At 44.1% G+C, this 18,608-nt stretch overlaps 7 protein-coding genes across 7 annotated transcripts; 3 read left to right on the top strand and 4 right to left on the bottom strand.

Annotated features, from left to right (window-relative positions):
- Positions 1-667: 667 nt before the first annotated feature.
- BYT42DRAFT_594624 (kinase-like domain-containing protein) lies at positions 668-1,891 on the bottom strand (the record flags this gene model as incomplete). Its single annotated transcript, XM_051570787.1, has 2 exons — positions 668-1,720; positions 1,790-1,891. 2 exons carry the CDS (start codon positions 1,889-1,891, stop codon positions 668-670), a joined length of 1,155 nt encoding a protein of 384 aa, XP_051421888.1.
- Positions 1,892-3,294: 1,403 nt separating this feature from the next.
- BYT42DRAFT_577047 (glycoside hydrolase superfamily) lies at positions 3,295-5,507 on the bottom strand. Its single transcript, XM_051569121.1, has 6 exons — positions 4,926-5,507; positions 4,785-4,818; positions 4,510-4,730; positions 3,979-4,171; positions 3,568-3,914; positions 3,295-3,465 (listed from the first exon to the last, which is right to left on the bottom strand). Exons 1-6 carry the CDS (start codon positions 5,344-5,346, stop codon positions 3,329-3,331), a joined length of 1,353 nt encoding a protein of 450 aa, XP_051421887.1. The 5' UTR covers positions 5,347-5,507; the 3' UTR covers positions 3,295-3,328.
- Position 5,508: 1 nt separating this feature from the next.
- On the bottom strand, positions 5,509-6,773 carry BYT42DRAFT_413527 (ribosomal protein L30, ferredoxin-like fold domain-containing protein). Its single transcript, XM_051563446.1, has 3 exons — positions 6,549-6,773; positions 6,377-6,485; positions 5,509-6,306 (listed from the first exon to the last, which is right to left on the bottom strand). The coding sequence occupies exons 1-3, from the start codon at positions 6,557-6,559 to the stop codon at positions 5,671-5,673; spliced, it is 756 nt and encodes a 251-aa protein (XP_051421886.1). The 5' UTR covers positions 6,560-6,773; the 3' UTR covers positions 5,509-5,670.
- Position 6,774: 1 nt separating this feature from the next.
- On the top strand, positions 6,775-7,957 carry BYT42DRAFT_413516 (ADP-ribosylation factor). Its single transcript, XM_051563445.1, has 4 exons — positions 6,775-7,036; positions 7,218-7,310; positions 7,486-7,731; positions 7,835-7,957. The coding sequence occupies exons 1-4, from the start codon at positions 6,889-6,891 to the stop codon at positions 7,891-7,893; spliced, it is 546 nt and encodes a 181-aa protein (XP_051421885.1). The 5' UTR covers positions 6,775-6,888; the 3' UTR covers positions 7,894-7,957.
- A 580-nt stretch (positions 7,958-8,537) lies between these two features.
- Positions 8,538-12,590, top strand: BYT42DRAFT_413505 (uncharacterized protein). Its single transcript, XM_051563444.1, has 8 exons — positions 8,538-8,584; positions 8,647-9,050; positions 9,130-9,277; positions 9,346-9,511; positions 9,570-9,752; positions 9,828-10,029; positions 10,111-10,621; positions 10,695-12,590. Exons 2-8 carry the CDS (start codon positions 8,757-8,759, stop codon positions 12,443-12,445), a joined length of 3,255 nt encoding a protein of 1,084 aa, XP_051421884.1. The 5' UTR covers positions 8,538-8,584; positions 8,647-8,756; the 3' UTR covers positions 12,446-12,590.
- On the bottom strand, positions 12,570-14,541 carry BYT42DRAFT_518439 (hemolysin-III related-domain-containing protein). Its single transcript, XM_051565245.1, has 3 exons — positions 13,868-14,541; positions 13,296-13,755; positions 12,570-13,200 (listed from the first exon to the last, which is right to left on the bottom strand). Exons 1-3 carry the CDS (start codon positions 14,438-14,440, stop codon positions 12,878-12,880), a joined length of 1,356 nt encoding a protein of 451 aa, XP_051421883.1. The 5' UTR covers positions 14,441-14,541; the 3' UTR covers positions 12,570-12,877.
- Positions 14,542-16,707: 2,166 nt separating this feature from the next.
- On the top strand, positions 16,708-18,285 carry BYT42DRAFT_577030 (DNA/pantothenate metabolism flavoprotein). Its single transcript, XM_051569120.1, has 5 exons — positions 16,708-16,944; positions 17,027-17,255; positions 17,329-17,543; positions 17,615-17,734; positions 17,796-18,285. The coding sequence occupies exons 1-5, from the start codon at positions 16,738-16,740 to the stop codon at positions 18,066-18,068; spliced, it is 1,044 nt and encodes a 347-aa protein (XP_051421882.1). The 5' UTR covers positions 16,708-16,737; the 3' UTR covers positions 18,069-18,285.
- The last annotated feature ends 323 nt before the right edge of the window (positions 18,286-18,608 follow it).

The following is an 18,608-nucleotide window of genomic DNA, read 5'->3' as shown; positions in this document are numbered from 1 at the left end:
AAAAAGATATATTATTTACGATTAACATAAGGAGAAATTTAGAAAGAACAAAAGCAAAAGTGACATGTAATAACTAACTAACATTTGGGCATGCCAAAGCAGGTTGTGTTTAAGGGTAAAAAAAAATAAAAAAAAATGAGTCATAAAGATCTCTTTACTGTCAAGCAGTAAAAGAGGTGTAAGCGTAATAAAAACGAGTACTTATACTTTTTTTAGGGGGAGGTGGGGGGAAGGGTAGGAAATCAAAGGAGCCAAACGTGTAAAACAAGTAAAGTGTAGCAGCTTATAAGTGAACGAAAAACATGCAAAAAAAAGAGGAGAAAAAAAAACAAAGAAACAGATGATGAAATGCGAAATGAATTAAATGCAAATTGAATGGTGCGACACTGGTGGAAATAAAAGGATCTTGAGATTTCGGTGTATGGACGGTTTATGAAGCGAAGTCTTGATGGTGCGATTGAAAATACTTTTTTGTTGGATTCGTTTTTCTCGATGTTTTTTTGCGGATTTTTTTCTGGAGTTTTTTACTTGATGGGTCTTCTTCTTCATGGTCGACGATGTACGCACATAGAAGAAAAGAGAAACGATGACACGAGAATAAGGAAGAGAGTGCATGTGGATGGCAGGCGTTTGTGTGTGTGTGAGTGGAAGAGGACGGGGGATGGTATTAGTCTTCGCGTAACCAGCTGTGAGTGAGGATTTGATGAATGGTGGGACGTCTTGAAGGTGACTTTTCCAGCAAGCAGGAAAGCAAGTGCATGCACTTGGACGAGACTTCAATCTTGGGTTGGACAAATCGACCAGCGAGGGCCATCTCCTGATTGTGAAACGGGACTTCTCCAAATAGGATAGTGTACAACAACACGCCCAGTGACCACACCTCAGCAGGCTCAGCACGGTACGGCTCACATCGAAGAATCTCGGGCGACGCAAAAGAAATCGTACCATAAAATTTGCTGAACAGATACGTCTTGTTGTGCTCACCGTAGTGTCGGGGTAAAAGCACCGAGGATCCGAAATCGATTAATTTTACCTTGTAGTCGCTGTCAATCACGATATTTTCGTCCTTGATATCACGATGGCAGATGCCTAATTTATCCAAATGCGCGACGCACCGAGCAATTTGACGGAAAATGTGCTTCGCCAGCGATTCATCAAACCGCTGATGTTGTTCGATGCATTCAAACAAATCACATGACGTTCGACGTACAAACGTACGTGGTTGTGGCTCTTCATCCAAAGTAGAGGAACTAAAAGTCGATTGGGAATCATCCGAAGTATGCGACAACGTGGGAGAGTGCATGATGGGTGAAGGTATGGAAGAAGGAACCGAGGAAGACGACGACGAGGAGGAGCTTGACAGAGGAGGCGTGGCCGAAGTCCATTGAGTACCGTGAAGTTCCATGACCAGGTAAAAGAATCGTTCATCTTGATAGGCATCGACAAAGCCAATAACATTATCGTGTCGTACGTGCTTGAGGATATAAATTTCCATGGGGATCAATCCCATATCGCGATCTTCAGCCCACGCACTGGAAGGCACTTTATTGCGGAAAATGAATTTCACGGCGCGTTCGATTCCCGTGGCATGTTCGTAAGCCGAGACGACAAATCCAAATCCGCCACTGCCGAGTTCCTGACCCAGCGTGTACTTGGCGAGAAATTCCGGATGTAAACGGTGATGACTCAATGCTTGTGTTGACACGGTTGATTCCGTCGGCTTGACGGTCGTGGTAGCGGTTGAAGACAAAGGTAGTTGCTTGTAAACTGTGGTTGGGGCCACCGATACACTGCTGGCCAGTATGGGTTTGGCGAAAGGGTGAATGGGCATGTCGACATTGGTCTTTAGCATGGTACTATGATGATATAGGTGAACGGGTGAAGTAGTCATTTTATATAATAGGAAAAAAAAAACGTTATACTAGATGGATGTAACGAAAAAAAATATAATAAAGAGAATCGATTTGTATTTATGGAATGGATTGGAACAACAAGACGAAGAAGAGGAAAAGAGAATAATAAAAGACGATGCGTATTTAAAAGAATGGAGTATTCAAGGAACCGACATTGATTGACGTGGGATCGTCAATCGTAAAAAGGGGAAAAAAAAGACCAACAAGGGAGGTGTTTTTTTTTTTTTTTACTTTTTTAGGCTTTCAGCGACAAGAAAAAAATCACAGAGAGAAAAAGAAACTCACAGAGAGTAAGCGAGCGAGCGTGGTCAATCAAAAGCAAGACAAGAGAAGGGAGGGGAGCAGGAGTGATCCATTGGAGAATAAGGAAAGACCCAATGCCCAAAAAACCCTCCAATAAGATCGAAATAGCAAATTGTCATCAGTTGTCGTCGATGTAAAATAAATCAGAAGCTTATGCAAAGGAGAAGTCAAAAGTAGTACACACTACCATTTTACACACATCGTTGATCCAACTCCCTCAAACTGATACGAGTAAAAGAAGATGACCACACAAAAGAAAAGAAAGCATGATTTAACATTGTGAGTCTTATTGACACATACACACACATATACATACACATAAACAGAAACACACAGACAGATTTACACCACCTTAACAATCCATGAATAAGGATGAATAAGGAATCTAAAGGATATAATTGGAACGTTTCAAAGATCAGGGGTAAAAAAGTAAATGGGATATTTCCTTTTTCTTGAATGAACGAGATGGAGAAGGAAACATTATTAAATCGTACTCATTCAGGGGCATCTAAAAAAGGTGTGGTCAATGATTAAAAACGGAAAATAAGCGACATATTTCACCCATCAAGCAAAACCTTTATTTCACACACTCTTACCACACTTTACCATAACTCTACTACCACATTATGCCAACTTGCTTGCACTTTTTCTCAGTCATCTCTCTTACCCAAAGAACTCGTCTAACTGGTTCTTTACGATCGTGTTGCTTTATGAACTATATACAAGTCGCTTTAGAACAAGTTATGTCGTGCTTTTGCTTGACAGCTTTCGCTTTTTGTTTTTTTATCTGCACTTCATATCCGTTCATAGCCGCTCATGTCCGGTTTTGCGTGGAATGAAAATGATGCATGAACGTTTAATTTTCTAGACTTGACATCCCCCCTTTTTTTTTTTGTCTTATTTCCTATTTTCTCTTGACCATATTGTTGTCAGGACTCCGTTACATCAAACTAAAAAATAAGACTAAGGGATTCTTGTAAATTGCCCATTGTTTAAAAATAGCCCAGCTTGTAAGTGGACCCTAATCCCAGAAAACCAGATTGGATTTTTTTTTTTTTTTTTTTTTTTTTTTTTTTTGGTGGGCTATGCTTTGCTTCCATCGATTCCTTTGTTCAATTTTCGTCTCCCTTGTTTTGTCCTTCATCTTGCCATGCAGCCTCCTTCAATCGAAGGTTGGCATCCCGGATCACATTTACCGTGCTATCCTTGTCATACACGCTATACCATCCCCTACGTTCATGTGGAGGATCTACATAGTTTACTTCCGTTTTCAGTTTGGCCTGCCACACACTCAACCCCCCCCAAAAAAAAACCTTGCCAATCGGTTGTTGAATCCCACACATCAACTTACCACCGAGCCAAACCATGCCGTATTCGTTGGGTTCATCTGTCGATCGACCAAGTCCACCGTAAGCCCAGAAATTCCACCCTGACAATGGATTTTCATTTACCATGGATGTGATCTGGTCAAATATCCCTTCATAATATTCATCCTTGTGTTGCGTCGGTGTTTCCGGATCATACTTGTATTGACTGTCCTTTGGTCGACGCCAAGCATCCCGAGCCATCCCGAACTCTTCCAAAACCAAGGGCTTTTGCACTTTTTTGGCCCACGCCGCACGCGTCGTCAAAAATTCCTGAACATACGATTGCGCTCGACCCAAGTCATCCGGATCACTTGGATTATATTCTCCCCAGCTGGTAAAGCAGGGATGGTTAGCAACATAACAACACCAATAGTCGGATGGATCGAGCAACGTACTTTTCTACCCAGCAATGACAAGTGCAATAATCGATAAACTCAGAGTCATGCGCATTGAGAAAGTCGGTTTCGTCAAACTTGCTTTCAATGCCCGCAGACACCAACTGATAAGGCGCCCCTTGTTTGATAAACTGCGCCAGTTCAACAAACCACCATCTGGGTGCCAGTTGCGGTTCATTGGCGATTTGCCAGGCTAAATATCACACGCATTTCACCCACGATACATAAAAAAAAACGACCCCCAAGTTCAGGAGAGGTCAAGGTGAGTTTCACGACAACATCATTCCTCTTTTTGGTAAAACTTCCAGTGTCACGTTTGGAAGAAAATAAAATCAAAAAAGGGACCCTGAAACCAAGATTGACACATGAAAAAAGAAACTCAAAATGTTCGTATGCCCATGTTTGTTTAGGAGTCCATGGATTCCAGGAACACAGATTCAGCAGCGTGGAGCCGAAACACATACAGAGAGAAAGAAGGAGAAGGATCACAGAAGAATAGGAAAAATACAAATAAAAAGATGTGGCACTTACCCATAATCACAGGATCTTCCCGATACAGCTTTCCATTTACTGTATTACGACGAGATTGCACCTGATAAATGTGATCCTTGAATAGATCCATTGCCTTTTCTCGAATATTGCTGTCCGTCCACATCCGTGACGCATATTCAGTAAACGCATCCCACGTTTCGGGTCGATCAGGGTAAGGGATACTTTGGTTCTTTTCCACCCAAGCCACATATTGGCCAAACCTAAACATTCTCCCTTGAACATAAAGTCTCTTTATAGGCGACTTGTTGGCTTACCCTCCACTCCAATGCCAAAAGTTATTCAACGTTACTGATACAAAAGAAAAGCACATCAGCCAGTTTCCAAATGTCTCCACCAACTTCTCTCTCAACTCCTGTCTCTCTTCATACACAAACACAGAGGCTTGGAAAACTTACGAACAGCCGCCATATTGTAACGACCCATGGCATCCAATAAAAAGTCCAAGCCTTCGAATATGGCTTCATTGTATTTCCCTGGACTGGGCATCAGAGCGGGTCGTAAGCGATAGGGCTGATCGTTGGGACCTTCGGCTGAGGCCATGATGCGCAAGTTGTTGATATTCATGGCCGCCATTTGTTCCAATTCCAACAGCAACCGGCTTCGATTACCGCCATGGTAATCATCGGCTGCTAAATGCATGCCTTGCCAGTAATTGGCTCCCGCTATAACATAAGGCCGTCCCTGAAGGATAAACCCTTGATCACGAACACGCACAAAGCTATCCATTGCGTCAAAGTACTGCTGCTGACTTGAACTACTCCCTGGACAGATCAGGATAGCCGTGAACACCAAGATAAAATACAAAAGAGAATGCATGAAATTTGTCGGAGCAAAAGGAAAACCGCTGCCCCTTTTTGTTCCATTTGAAAACGTTCCGTGAGAAAAAAGTTAAAAAAGTAACTTCTTCCTTGCCTCCAACTTTTTCATCGAATGAATCGATGCCAAAACTGTTTTCAAACAAAAATAACAAAAAAATAGTACACCTTTTAATTAGGGGATGACCCACCTACACCAATCTGTGAACATATACGGACAATAAGAAAACATGAAAAAATAAGCAGCTTGATGAAATAAATGAATGATTGCAAACAAGAGAAAAAAAAAAAGAAAAAATATGGAAGAGAGGAAAAATCAGTCGACTTAGTTCATGGCTTCGACCAACTTGTTAATGTCACTTTCTATGCTTTCGACGCCTTCGGCCTTGTCTGTTAATTGTTGCAATCGTTTTTGACGCCAGCCCTTGACAGGATTGCTCAAACGGAAAGAGCCGATGAATGCATTGACGGTGTCAAAGTTTTCTCCGAGGGTAACGATTTCGTGAATGATATCTTCCACACAAATGATGCCTTTGGCACCCAAATGTTCTTCGACCATGGCATTGTCTGAAATAGGTACTCGCTTGCCTTCAATTCTTGCCGTACCACGCTTCACCACCAGATCACGCACCGTTTTTAAGCTGGGAACACCGTAAGCCACGTAAGGTTCGGCAATGTCGATCAATTTCTTTGTATCCTTGTTCAAACGCACAAACACACCATTGTTGATGTGAAGCAGTCCCAATTTCTTCAATGCGTGGGTCATTTTTGGGTGCACTTTGCTGTCACCCTTGATACGCACCACAAATAACAACTTCGAATCCGATGTTTCCAAACCGGATCGCTGATTGTTCTTTACTCGCTTACGGATCTTGTTCCCCATATTCTGCTTGGCTCGGAATTCACGCACAAACTCATCCGCTCGCTTAAATTGGGTCTTGCGATTGACTTTTTTCTGTGCCTAAAACATAGTCGAGGATCCAGTTAGTCTTTGTCATCGTGATCGTTGCATTGTAAGATAGAGTGTGTACCTTGCGTAATTCAGCTCGTTCTCTTGCTGTTTCAATGGCCTTCTTTTCATTGATCTTTCTCTTTTTCAAGAGAGTCTCGGGAACGTACGAGGGATTAGGAATGGTCAAGCTAATAGTAAGTGTCGTGGGTGAGTTACCAGATTGGAATGTGAATCAAAGTGTGATTACTTACTTATCAGCCATAATGATATATTTGAAAGATGCAGAATGAAAAAAAAAGGGAAAAAAAATTCAATTGTTCGATTTCCCAGTGGGTGTTGCAGTCACTTTTTTTGATCGTTGATTTCTCAGAAAAAAAAAAGGCTCGGCTGTCAACCAATGGAGCGGTGGCTTGGATGTGTCCAAAAATGCGCGATCCACGTCACTTGGAGATATTTGGCGGCGCCCTAAAATCGTGAAAGCGACGTGTGTGCCTCTTGGAGGATTCTTCTTTCTTCTTTTCCTTCTTTTTCCTTTCCCCTTTGTCCTTACCCTTTTTTTATACTTCTCCACCCAATTTTTCTTTATTCAACATGGGTATGAGCTTTTCAAAGTTGTTTTCTGACCTTTTTGGTAAAAAGGAAATGCGCATCCTAATGGTGGGTTTGGATGCCGCCGGTAAAACCACCATCTTGTACAAATTGAAACTGGGTGAAATTGTCACCACTATTCCTACTATTGGTAAGTTTCTTTTGTTTCCATTCCCTACTCTCGAACCGACTGCCATAGACCTCCCACTTGGGCAAAAAATGAACCACCATCTACGTTGGTTGGATGGAGGGTCGACACAGGTCAAAATGGCCATGTGGGTTGGGTAGGTTGAATCCGCTGATTTCGCTGAATTCGAATATTGGGACAATAGGTTTCAACGTCGAAACGGTCGATTACAAGAACATCTCTTTCACTGTATGGGATGTCGGCGGTCAAGATAAAATCCGTCCTCTCTGGAGACACTGTAAGTTTTTTTTTCCTATATTGTTCTTTGGTTATTATTGGGTCAACCCAACCGTGTCTTGCCACGTTGATCGTCTGGTTATTTCCCTTTTTATCTGGGAATTTTTTTTTTCTACATCATGTGATAAATTAGAGAAAACCATGACTGACGGCCGGATGTATGTCGGTTTGAATAGATTTCCAAAATACGCAGGGTATCATTTTTGTCGTCGACTCCAACGACAGAGACCGTGTGACCGAAGCTCGCGACGAACTTCAGAGAATGCTCAACGAAGATGAACTCCGTGATGCTCTCCTTTTGGTGTTTGCTAACAAGCAGGATTTACCCAATGCCATGAATGCCGCTGAAATTACCGACAAACTCGGTCTTCATTCTCTTCGCAACAGACACTGGTACATTCAAACCACTTGTGCAACCAGCGGTACGTATCAAACGGCAAAAATAACTTTTATCTTCTGGGTTCCATTTTGTACTCATTCTGTCTTTTTTTCTTTCTCTCTTTGTCGGTGGATGTTATACTATAGGTGATGGTCTGTATGAGGGTTTGGAATGGTTGTCTAGCAATTTGAAGAGACGATCTTAAGTATCGGTTCCCCGGCTGGCTCTTGTTCTCTCTTTTCTTTCTTTATGTGAAAAATCTGGGAAAGGAAGAAACCTAGAGAATGTTTTTCAGTGTTTTTTTTTTACTCGTTCCCCTTTCTCTCTTTCTTTCAAAAAAATGAACCGAAAAGAAAAAAAAAATTGTCATCGATGGAGTAGCTTGACGAGTGGGAAAGGAGGATATATAGCTTGCATTTCGTCTTTTTTTGGAATACACGCTTGGATTTATCTTCTTCCCTTCTTTTTTTTCTTTGTTTCTTTATACATACACAATAAAAAACTACATTTAACCATTTTACACTCCATTTCGGGCCAATTTTTCTTGACTAACACGTTGCACGTGGGGTACAATAAAGCACTAGCTAATGAATGCGGAGATGCCACTTGGTTTCTTTTTTCGCATCCGTCCACCTTCTCTTTCTTATTCATTTCTCTTTCCCGCAGCTGCATTTTTTGCCCGCCTTTTTTTTTTTTTTTTTTTTTTGTTCGTTGGATCATCCCGCTCATTTATATCTGTTTTGCGTTTTTTTTTTAACTCTGTTTGATGGAATCTGCGTCTTTTTCCAAAGCCCAACAATCTGCGGTTGATCTGGATCAGGCCCGTTGTCGTGGTCAGTGGTCGGCTATTCCAGACTTGGCCAAACGCTTCAAAAAATACAATCCCAATGAAACAGGTACATCTATTCTTGTTGTGGTCGTCTCTTTCACCTTTGTATCCCAACATCATTTTATCTAGTGTTGGAAACCACGGCACGTATCGAAGCTGAATTTGCTTTGCTTGTACAGCAGGCTCGATCCACCGTGTCATCCTCCGGCAGTTTGTCTGTTTCTTCTTCTTCCTCTTCCATGATTGCACCCACCTTGACCGTCGCAGCAGCGGCGGCGGCTGCCTCCAGCTTGAATGGATCGACCCACGAAGCGGCTTCCACGTCTAGCAAAACCCGTAAACTATCAAAATCCAACGTGCCGTCGTCCCAATCTACTATCGATTGGTTTCACCAATTTGACGATCCTCACACCATTGCACTCGAACCTCGCCTTGATCACACCCACGTCCAACCTTGGCTCAAAAGAATCGAAGAACAAATCGTACAGCACAGCTCCGATGATCCCTCGGCTTCCAACGAATGGCAAGCACAGGTAAAAAAATTTTGCTTTCGTCTCACGAAACCAACGATCCCGTCTTCGTACTTACCAGTACCGTGTCATTTCAACCCAGTTATCCAAAATCTTGCTGGCTCGCATTTATTTTGAATCAGGACAATTTAAAAAGGCTTTGGAGGCGTTGCAGAACCTTGCATTGAGATTGGAAGATGTGACCGCAGGATACGGCATGGTGTTACTGGTGCAAGCTCGAGCCATCAAAGGTAGCACAAACACCATGTTGAACAAAATAGTGAATAGACATGTGAATCCCCTTTTTTACTTTTCCTAGGCATTTGTCTTGAGCAGCAGCATGATCCCAGTAGCGCCATGGAAGCTTACGAGGCTGCATGGGCCGTTGTCAATGATCATCCCGACGAAAAGATATCCGAGTCCCTTTTATATTGGATAGAGATCAGCTTGTATCGCGCCATCCTTTTACGCTTACGCACGCCTTCGTAAGTCTCTCGATAATTGTCACCGTGGACAATGAAAGATTGAAGTATAATGATGTAGATATGGCATTGCTACCACGCTCATGTTATTGCGCGCTTACGCTCAACTGGTGGCGATGCCTACCTGGAAAACGACCTGGCGCATGTACAAGCCATGGATTATCTTTAGAGCCTATGCCCAATTTTTATATACCGTGTGTGGAAACGATACGTATGTCGCACCAAATAACCATTTCAAACACAGGTCAGTGTTCCTGCCCATTTCCAGACAATGGATCCCCTTTTTCATGTGAAATCTCACTCTTGGTACCAAAAAAAGCCCTCAAGGACGATTGGTGACCTCGGCCGCCACGGAGCTCGCCTACATGATGCGACTCTTTAGGAACCAGCTCCTCATCCTCGCACCTTATCTGTCGCCCACAGCATTAAATGAGCATGTCCTGGAATTAGCCCATCTGATGGATCAATGTCACGATATGATTGGTTGGGGTTCCGTGCTTGAACTTAAACGGATACGACAGGTAAACATTGAAAGGCATCGAACTATTCAGCGCCATTTTCATCTCCAATGTTTACTGACTTGAGCTTCTGTTTTTCTCAAGTATCTTGATAAAGTGCGAGAGTTGACGTTTAACAGTGTCTGTATCGCCCGCCAAACCTTTTTTGTGCTCGTACGCTTGGGCCACCACGACGAAGCCAAGTTCGCCTTCCGCAGCTACATGGAATTGGTAGGCCTACCCGATATTGACCAGATGGGTACTGTCTACTTTGATAACAGTCATATGAATGAAAATACCGTTCTGGAAGCGGGTCCCTTGGCCAGCAAGATTCTGAAAAAACTGACGACACTGGGACAAATCGACACAGATCAAGCTTCGGCCCGTGAACAGCCATGGCAGACCGAGACGGCTCATCATGTGGTGGCTGTACTGCTGGCGGCCATCCAGCACCTTTACGCTCATGACGGAGGAGACGGAAAAATGGCGGCGGTGTTGTCTGAAGTGACTCTGGCTTTGGGACAGAGTTGTGAGACTGACACATCTCCTGATCATCATGCCATGGCTCAGTTGCATCGTGTACGAGGTGTATCCTATGGACTTTTGGTAGCTCAGTGTAAGTGCCAAGTTTATGGCAACCACTTCTTGTAAGCACACCTGTTGTCATGTACTAAACTTTGTTGTTTTAGGCGACCATCCCGATGACCGACCGCTGTATCACTACGAATCGGTGGCTTCCTTGAAACGAGCCACCGAGCTTTGTCCGGATGGATGGCAGAACTACTTTGAACTGGCGCGACAGCAAGCACGTATGCGTGATACGCATGCCGCGTTCCTTTCGGTCTCTCGAGCTATTGAACTTCAACCTGACCATTTACCGAGCTGGCATCTGTTTGCTCTGCTGTCGTCTTGTTCAAGATACAATCAAGTACCGCAAGCTCTGGAAAAGCTGGAAACCACCGATCCCTCGGGTTTCTCAGCCACACTTCCCTTTCCAGCACTTGATAGTAAAACCGCCGCTTTACTCCCGGTGGTTTCATGGATTTCTGAGGAACCGAACCTCTCCAATCGATTTGCTCTGGCTGAAGCCCATCTTGGGTTGCGAATGGCCAAACTCGTGTTTCTTCAACAGGTCAAAGGAGCCGAAGCGGTCCTGGAGCTGTATAAAGACGTGTTTGCTCAGTACGCTTTGCTGTCGCAGCAACTGTTTGGGGACACCATGCCGTTGTACGGTGACATAGACGAACCGTCCACTCCCAGCGACTTCGATGACAAGTATCGTGCTTCGACCGATCGTTTTTCATTTACCAGTCGCCGTAAATCAAAAACGACCGAGTCTTCGTTCGCATCGTCCAACACCACCGCCGCCCGCTCGGGTCGATCACGGTCGGTGTCTATGGCGGAGCAGCAAAGTCACCGTCGTCGCCGTTCCAGCAGTGTGACTTCCGCTATGAGGAGTCCCGACGATTTGGCCCAACCGCGTCCGTCCGGTGACTCTTCCTTTGGAGAACGACCGAGTGTGACGCCCATCACAGGCAAAGCGTCCTTGAGCGAGGTTGTCAAGAGCGATCGAGCCCCAAGTTCTACGGATACACTTTCCGAGCCGCGCAAATCGTTCCGAAAGAAGAGCTTGCATTTGATGGATATCAGAGGCGCAAGACGTCATCACAGTAGTCATGGCAGCTCCATCACTCAGGCACCCACGCCACCAGTGCCCGAAAGTCCCGGAAAGACGACGCAAGGACGTGCCCGACACGACTCCACGGTCACCGACCGATCCACGACGAGTACTTCCTTGCAATCGCTGTTGACCGCCTCCTTTTCAATGGCGAGTAGACGAAGCAGTAGCAGCAGTATGACCACGAGTATGCAGAGTTACACCACGGCCACGAGTATTGCTTTCCATGCTCAAGAAAAGAATCAGTATTTACGCCGTCAGCGGCTCCGATGGCATCAGCTACTCGTTCGACTTTGGCTCATGTCGACCTCGAGCTTCATCAAAGCCGGTCGATTCCCGGAAGCTAGCGCGGCGCTCTTGGAAGCTGAGCAACTAGGGTTGCATGATGCGGACGTGTGGCATCAATTGGGACGGTTGTGTCTTTGTGCACAGCAAGATGCGGGGCAAACCAAGGATGGGCTTACTGACACTGCCTTGGAAGCCTTCAAGAAAGCCTTGTCGCTTGACGGAAATCACACTGAAACCCACGTGTCGATGGCTTCCACCTACATTGGACTAGGCGAATGGGAACTGGCCGACGGTTTACTGGATCGCACCATCAAGGGGTTAGGATGGGACCACGCTGAAGCTTGGTACCTGATGGGAACCGTTGCACAGCATTACAACGATATCGAACGTGCCAAGGATTGCTTCTTATACGCGCTCGAACTCTACGAAACTACCCCACTACAACCCTTCCATCTCCTGCAACCTGCCCACTAAATGACCTATTTTTGTTTTCAATTGTTCGCGTTAAAACCGGCGCATGTCCGTGGCTCATATTTTTACCCTAGAAATCAGTTTGCGCTTTGAACGTCTTTTTCGCGCTTGAGCGTCTCTTTGCGGATTGTTCTGCGAATTGTTTTCTGTCCTTTTCTTTATTCCGTTTAGTTCTGTCGTTTCTTTAAACTTTTGGTAGATTTTCCGGTATTAATATATTACTTTTACAAATGAAACAATGTCATCGTGACAAGTTGAAGGAAGACATGCAATGGAATAGAGACGATTAAATTCTATTGTATAAATAACAAGTGTGTAAACAGGGCAGAAATGAAACAAATGGAAAAGAGTCGCGCATGAGAAGAGGGTATGCTTTGATGGTAACGAAAAATAAAAAGAAAGAGGGGGGAGAGGATGGTTGTGATGGTTTCCAATCTAGAGCTGACAGAAACCGAACTGTTCCCTGTCACTGACGAAACTTTTGGCGGCCACGTAATGGAACCAGATGCCTCCGCATACAAACAGATGCCACAGTTGATGTGAGTGACCGAAATGATCAAATTTTCCCGGCCAAAACACCTCTGGCAGCTGATTAGCATAAACAGCAACACCGAGAATGTAACACAACAGTGACTGCACCACGGGAGCAATCCACGTCATGACGGCCGTACCGCCATGCACGGCAGAGAGATGAGCAATGGGAACGATCCCGGACGACGCGAGACAAATGAAGAAGGCAATACGAATCCATCGGAACTCTAATTGACATGCGAATACGAGTTTTTAATTTCTTTTTTTGGTCTTCCATGGTTGCACCGAGGAAATTCCCCTCTTATTTTGAATTGAACCTTACCTAATTTGTCAAACCAACTCATAAATGGCATGGTGATACCTACGATGGCCAAGGTGCCGGTGCCAATGATATACGAATTGCGCCAAGCATCGTGGCAATAGAATCCATAGTATTCGCATAAAATGATACTGGCGCAGATGAGAACAGAGATACCGACGTAATCGAGACACGCCATTCGGGTGAACGTATGGTAATCATTGATGCCTGACAGGGTATGCCATACTGTGGAACACATTAAACATTTGCAAGCGGCGAGAAAGAAGATGGCAAAGATGATACGATCCACATTGGGCACTTCGGAGAGCAGAGAGGAATAGAAAAGCTCGTAAATGCCGATGCTGAGGAAAAAGAAGAATCCGACAAGATGGGTGTAGATATTGCCGGTTTCGTTGTGGATATACAAGAGCGAGTGGAAGCAATCGGCCGGCGTGGACAAGAATCGATAACCCGTCAGAATATACTGTAATCGTCATTGAGGGAGCGTACAAAATGTGATGTGAGTTACCAAAGCAACTTGAGAATAGGTCCAAATATTGCCTTTTTGGGACCGAAAGCGCGGCTACAGGCCTTACCTTATTGTTGCGCCAGGGCACGGGTAACTCCTCGTAATGCAGTAATCGTTTGGCACCGTAGGCAATCGCCTTTTTTAGTTGATCATGAGCCATATCTGCCAAATCGTGAATCTTTTCGTGAACACGATTGCGCATCTCTGACGCTTTTTGGAATGTGTCCGAGATTTGATTATCGACTTGTTCAATGCTGAACATGACAGCATCCATGGTATCGTCGAGGGTCTTTTCAAAGTAATCGTCGGCGACCAGCGTTTCCAGTTCACGGTATTTTTCGGTGAGATCGGCCAGCGATTGTTCCAGGGTTTGACGGAGGAGTGGCATGCTGTTCATATGATCGAGTGATTGTTTCCATCCCAGTTGACGTGCTTTATCCAATGATTCTAGTAGCGAGTAGGTACGTTTGATTTTGTCAATGGTATAATCCTGAAGTCGCTGTTTGCTATCGCTCTCAAAATGCGATAATCGAGTCTTTAACTTTTGCAGCACTGGCGTCAACCGTTGCTGAAAGAAATCGTCCAAGTCAAGAGCGTCCTCACACCCTCTTGTCTTGTTGATCGTAAGAAGATTTTCCATTTGGCCTCAACAAGCTCCTTCCTCAGAGAAACGAAATAATATGTGTACAAAAGAAGAAAAATAAAGAGAGGAGAAAGAAGTGTCGGACGGATATCAAAAAGATGCAACACCCAAATTTTTTTTTCGCTCCCCATCCCCCCAAAAATGTCCAAGTGCGCTCTCAATTGGGTGAGTGACGTCAACCGCCTTTGTCCAGTCGATGCTCACGACGAGTTGCTGTTCCTGGTCTCGGAGATACCGGGCTTTTAAATTTAGGAGCGGGCCGACGATTTTGGCGCCCCACCGTGACCCCGGTTTATGCTTTGGGAACCATCAGCTTGCCTATCATGAGTGCGAGTGGTGAATTTGTACTTTAATGCATGGTGCGATCCTAATGATGAGTGAGTGACCGTGTAATTGAGGTGGTAGGTTGTAGGTACACATGGCCCGAGTGGTGGTTTGTTTGTTGATGTCAAAGAAACCTGATGTCGAAACAGAATATGTCTCACATCAATTCGTGTAACACGTGAGGAAATTCTCCACTGTGCAACATTAACCAAAAAAGTACGAGGAACGGTTAGATTGCATTGCCATGACTGCTTTTGTAACCACAGCTATTTCCCCCAGCCCCCACCTTGTGAGTAATACCGTTTCCTAAGCACTCGCTTTAGCCGTGATTGCCGGATGATCGGAAACCCTATGTGTGCACTTTAAACAGGATGACCCGCCGCCAAGCTCGAAATTCAACCCCCCCCCCTTTTTTTTGGCATCCAAACAATCCTCCTTCGACAAACAGTACCATCAACAGTGCCTGACACTTCCTTGGCATTGCCAAAAAGGTATTGTTAAAGGGAATATAATTCATTGCAATAAACTTTAAAAGTATTTTGCTCTTTTGTTGTTGCATATTGCGCACATCAGTAGACGTGCATGATCGATACAACAACGAGCTGCAGTATTAAACTTGATTTCATCCTGCATTCTACATTCTACATGCAGCATTTTAATATGGGCCTTGCAAGATTTGATCAACCTTGGACACCACAACTTTTGCAATAAATTGTGGAACAGGCTACCAATAGCCAGCACATCTTGTGTTTCAGTAGTCTAGTTCTGAATATCTTTTCAGGTACATAGCGGGACCATATCTAACCGTTTATACGGTATGGCAGAATGATCCCAGGCCAATCGCATCGGCTGAATCTTCCAAGGGGTTTACAAGCTGAGGGAGCAATGTCAGGCATATGCATTTCGCTGCAAAAACAACCATTGCTTGCCATTAAAAAATCCGATCAAAACTGTACGACGTCCTTGTGTTCTTGTACGCTACTTTTGAAACAGCAATCATATATAAAGTTTGGCAACGTGTTCAATATAATTTGCCACGGGGGTTAATGCGAAGAATTGGTGTTAGTGGGCAGTTCCTATACTGTATATCACTTGATTGTATCAATAGTTGCATGCTACTTCAAACGTTTGACACGCCAGTTGATAATGTCCGTATACACATCACGTATCTTTGATATTTGATATGCCAGCATGACTGCCTATCATGCATGAGAATCGTGTCTGTATAATGGCATTGCTTAACGGGATGTGAAAAAGTCCTCTGCAACGAATTGAAAAAACAAAAAGATCTCTATTCCCTAAACTCATGTAAACAGACCATGCAAAAACTTGCAAGTCTGTTGAAAGCTGCATGGGTCGTATGTTTGACTAGGGACTCGAGCACACGATACTATTACAGTGCCTATTTGCAAACCAAGGGAAAGAAGCCTGTGAGGATCTCTCAAGAATAAACTGCTGCATAACCTTTGCATACCAAATGGAGAATAAGGATTTTTCATGCCAACATACTGTATTGATCTATGCTTTAGAGGGAATCTTTATCGCTCGCTTTATCTTTGTTTCGCTGCATTCTGTCGATCATGAATAAGCAGAAATTGTATTTTACATTGAGCGACATTTTGTGCGTGGGTGTTTTTGTGGAATGTGGTAAACGCTGGGGCATTAGCGCGCTTTGAAAACCATACTACAGCATAGCAGTAACAAAATTGTTGCTTCAAAAGTCATTTGCTCCCACATGAATGAAAAAATACACAATTATTGTTAAAAAAGCATGAATAAGGAATACATACTCGACAATTATGGTGCATTCGGTTCATAAGTTTTCTATAAGGAAAAGAAAAGAAAAAGACAATGGATCCGTTCACGTGACTGTTCATACTTTACCATTTTTGGATGGTCAAAGACATATCGAAAGGCCGTTCTTTTTTTTTTGCGGACATCCGTCTCACTGACGCGCTGCTGAAGATAAAATGGAAAAGCAAGAGACACTTGTGCCGACTCAATCGTTCCCAATGCCGCCATCGGACCAGCTTGTTGATGATGAACAAGGCGTCATTGACCCCGAAGTCTACTTTCAGATGAATAAACCTCCCGCTAACTTGCCCGAATTCGAAGCTAAGCTCACCGCATTCGTCGACTATCATCAAAAACTCGGCAACCGTCTCGTGTTCATCACCGTAAGTAGTTTCGGTCGAAAGGGAGAGAAGAGGGTTATTTGTGGGAGAGTGACCAAAAACATTGGACTGACGTACTTGACAGAGTGGAGGAACTACTGTGCCGTTAGAAAACCAGACAGTTCGATTTATCGATAACTTTAGTAACGGTAACCGCGGTGCTGCGTCCACCGAGTATTTCCTCGAAGCCGGTTATGCCGTCGTATTTCTGCATCGCCAATTCAGCGTCGAACCCTTTCACCGTCATTTCACCCATAACGCCAACACGGGCTTCCTCGACTATCTCAGTCCTAACGCCGATGGATCCGTATCGGGTACTTGTCACCTTTTTTTAACATAAATCAGAGAGACAAGGATCACTGACGCGCATGGTCTGATTTTCATTAGTGAAAGGTGAATATGCTTCGAAAATGCACGAGGTGTTGGAAAAGTATCAAAAGGCCAAATCAGAGAACAAGTTACTCTTTCTTGATTTTGTCACCTTGGCCGATTATCTGTACAAGCTCAAGTCAGGCAGCCGGATTCTGGCCCGACTCGAAGATAAGGCCATGTACTATTTGGCCGCAGCTGTCAGTGATTTTTTCATCCCGTCCGAGAAAATGGTAAGTCTTACCTGCTGGTAGAGCTGCGAGATCCCTCTTTTTTTTTGTTGTATATTCATCCATCGATGTAGGCGGAACACAAAATTCAGTCGCGCAGTGGTGCATTGACGCTGACATTGGACCAAGTGCCCAAATTTTTGAAGCCGTTGGTGAGTGTTTGGGCAAGCAAGGGAATGATTGTCTCTTTCAAGGTAAGTTGTCTTTTTCATGTTTCTGTACCAGGGAAGGTGTCTAAAAAACAATGGTTTTCAGTTGGAAACGGATACCAACTTGCTGGTACCTAAAGCCCGTCAAGCATTAACGCGATACGGCCATCAAGTCGTTGTTGCCAATATGCTCAATACACGTAAACAGAGAGTGACCGTGATTACCAAGAGTTCCGAGAAACCTCTGTCGCTCACCCCGGAAGAGCTCGCTCAAGGTGCCGAAATCGAGAGTCAGATAATACCAGAACTTGTGCAGATCCACAACGGTTGGATCAAATCAGACGCTACCGAAGCTCACAGCTCCTCTTTCACCTCATAGAAAAAACCCCGTCAGCACTCAATCAACCCTTTGTGAAGCTGCGGGAAATCTTGAAGAAAAAAAAAATCAAAACAACATAGATACAACATATTGTAAACCACTCACAGTTTCTTCATCGTGTTATTGGCAGCATTAGTAATATATTCGTCGATAAAAACCTCCTCTGTAGAAAAAAAAAATGTAATGGTATCCCATTTTCCGACCTTGCATTATCTTCATTCATGAAGTGATTGCAAATCATTGTATGGTGTCCGCACATTGGCAAAGAGACGGAAGTACCACTTGCGTCAAGCTCTTTTTGGAAACGTGGCATCTCGCGTTGAAGACGGGGCGATTGGATGAAGCAAAACTGATACGATGGTAACACAATCGGCGCTTCGATCTCGTATCGTGAATCGATTGAATTTCCGATCATCAAAGTCTTCATAAAATTGACAGCAAACAACCTATTGTTACAAAAAGAAGCGCAAAGCTGCGCCATCTCGTTCTTGGAAACATAGCACGAGACTTTTAACTGAATTCCTTCAAGAAACTTCAACT

The sequence above is a fragment of the Radiomyces spectabilis genome (genome assembly GCF_025331425.1).
Source record: "Radiomyces spectabilis strain NRRL 2753 chromosome Unknown BYT42scaffold_9, whole genome shotgun sequence".
Classification (NCBI taxonomy): domain Eukaryota; kingdom Fungi; phylum Mucoromycota; class Mucoromycetes; order Mucorales; family Radiomycetaceae; genus Radiomyces; species Radiomyces spectabilis.
Note: the sequence above shows the minus strand (reverse complement) of the source record. Positions and strands in the feature narration are given on the sequence as shown.

Coding starts and splice junctions, on each gene's coding strand:
- BYT42DRAFT_577047 (XM_051569121.1), bottom strand. CDS start 5,346: ATGCATTCTCTTTTGTATTTTATCTTGGTGTTCACGGCTATCCTGATC. Junction 4,731..4,784: donor TTTTGGCATTGGAGTGGAGG/GTAAGCCAACAA, acceptor GAGAATGTTTAG/GTTTGGCCAATATGTGGCTT. Junction 3,466..3,567: donor CGGCATGGTTTGGCTCGGTG/GTAAGTTGATGT, acceptor TAAACTATGTAG/ATCCTCCACATGAACGTAGG.
- BYT42DRAFT_413527 (XM_051563446.1), bottom strand. Junction 6,307..6,376: donor AACGAGCTGAATTACGCAAG/GTACACACTCTA, acceptor ACTATGTTTTAG/GCACAGAAAAAAGTCAATCG.
- BYT42DRAFT_413516 (XM_051563445.1), top strand. CDS start 6,889: ATGGGTATGAGCTTTTCAAAGTTGTTTTCTGACCTTTTTGGTAAAAAG. Junction 7,311..7,485: donor CCGTCCTCTCTGGAGACACT/GTAAGTTTTTTT, acceptor CGGTTTGAATAG/ATTTCCAAAATACGCAGGGT. Junction 7,732..7,834: donor AACCACTTGTGCAACCAGCG/GTACGTATCAAA, acceptor GTTATACTATAG/GTGATGGTCTGTATGAGGGT.
- BYT42DRAFT_413505 (XM_051563444.1), top strand. CDS start 8,757: ATGATTGCACCCACCTTGACCGTCGCAGCAGCGGCGGCGGCTGCCTCC. Junction 9,512..9,569: donor TTACGCTTACGCACGCCTTC/GTAAGTCTCTCG, acceptor ATAATGATGTAG/ATATGGCATTGCTACCACGC. Junction 10,030..10,110: donor AACTTAAACGGATACGACAG/GTAAACATTGAA, acceptor GTTTTTCTCAAG/TATCTTGATAAAGTGCGAGA.
- BYT42DRAFT_518439 (XM_051565245.1), bottom strand. CDS start 14,440: ATGGAAAATCTTCTTACGATCAACAAGACAAGAGGGTGTGAGGACGCT. Junction 13,756..13,867: donor TGCCCTGGCGCAACAATAAG/GTAAGGCCTGTA, acceptor TGACGATTACAG/TATATTCTGACGGGTTATCG. Junction 13,201..13,295: donor GAGTTGGTTTGACAAATTAG/GTAAGGTTCAAT, acceptor CATGTCAATTAG/AGTTCCGATGGATTCGTATT.
- BYT42DRAFT_577030 (XM_051569120.1), top strand. CDS start 16,738: ATGGAAAAGCAAGAGACACTTGTGCCGACTCAATCGTTCCCAATGCCG. Junction 17,256..17,328: donor CGCCGATGGATCCGTATCGG/GTACTTGTCACC, acceptor GATTTTCATTAG/TGAAAGGTGAATATGCTTCG. Junction 17,735..17,795: donor GAATGATTGTCTCTTTCAAG/GTAAGTTGTCTT, acceptor AATGGTTTTCAG/TTGGAAACGGATACCAACTT.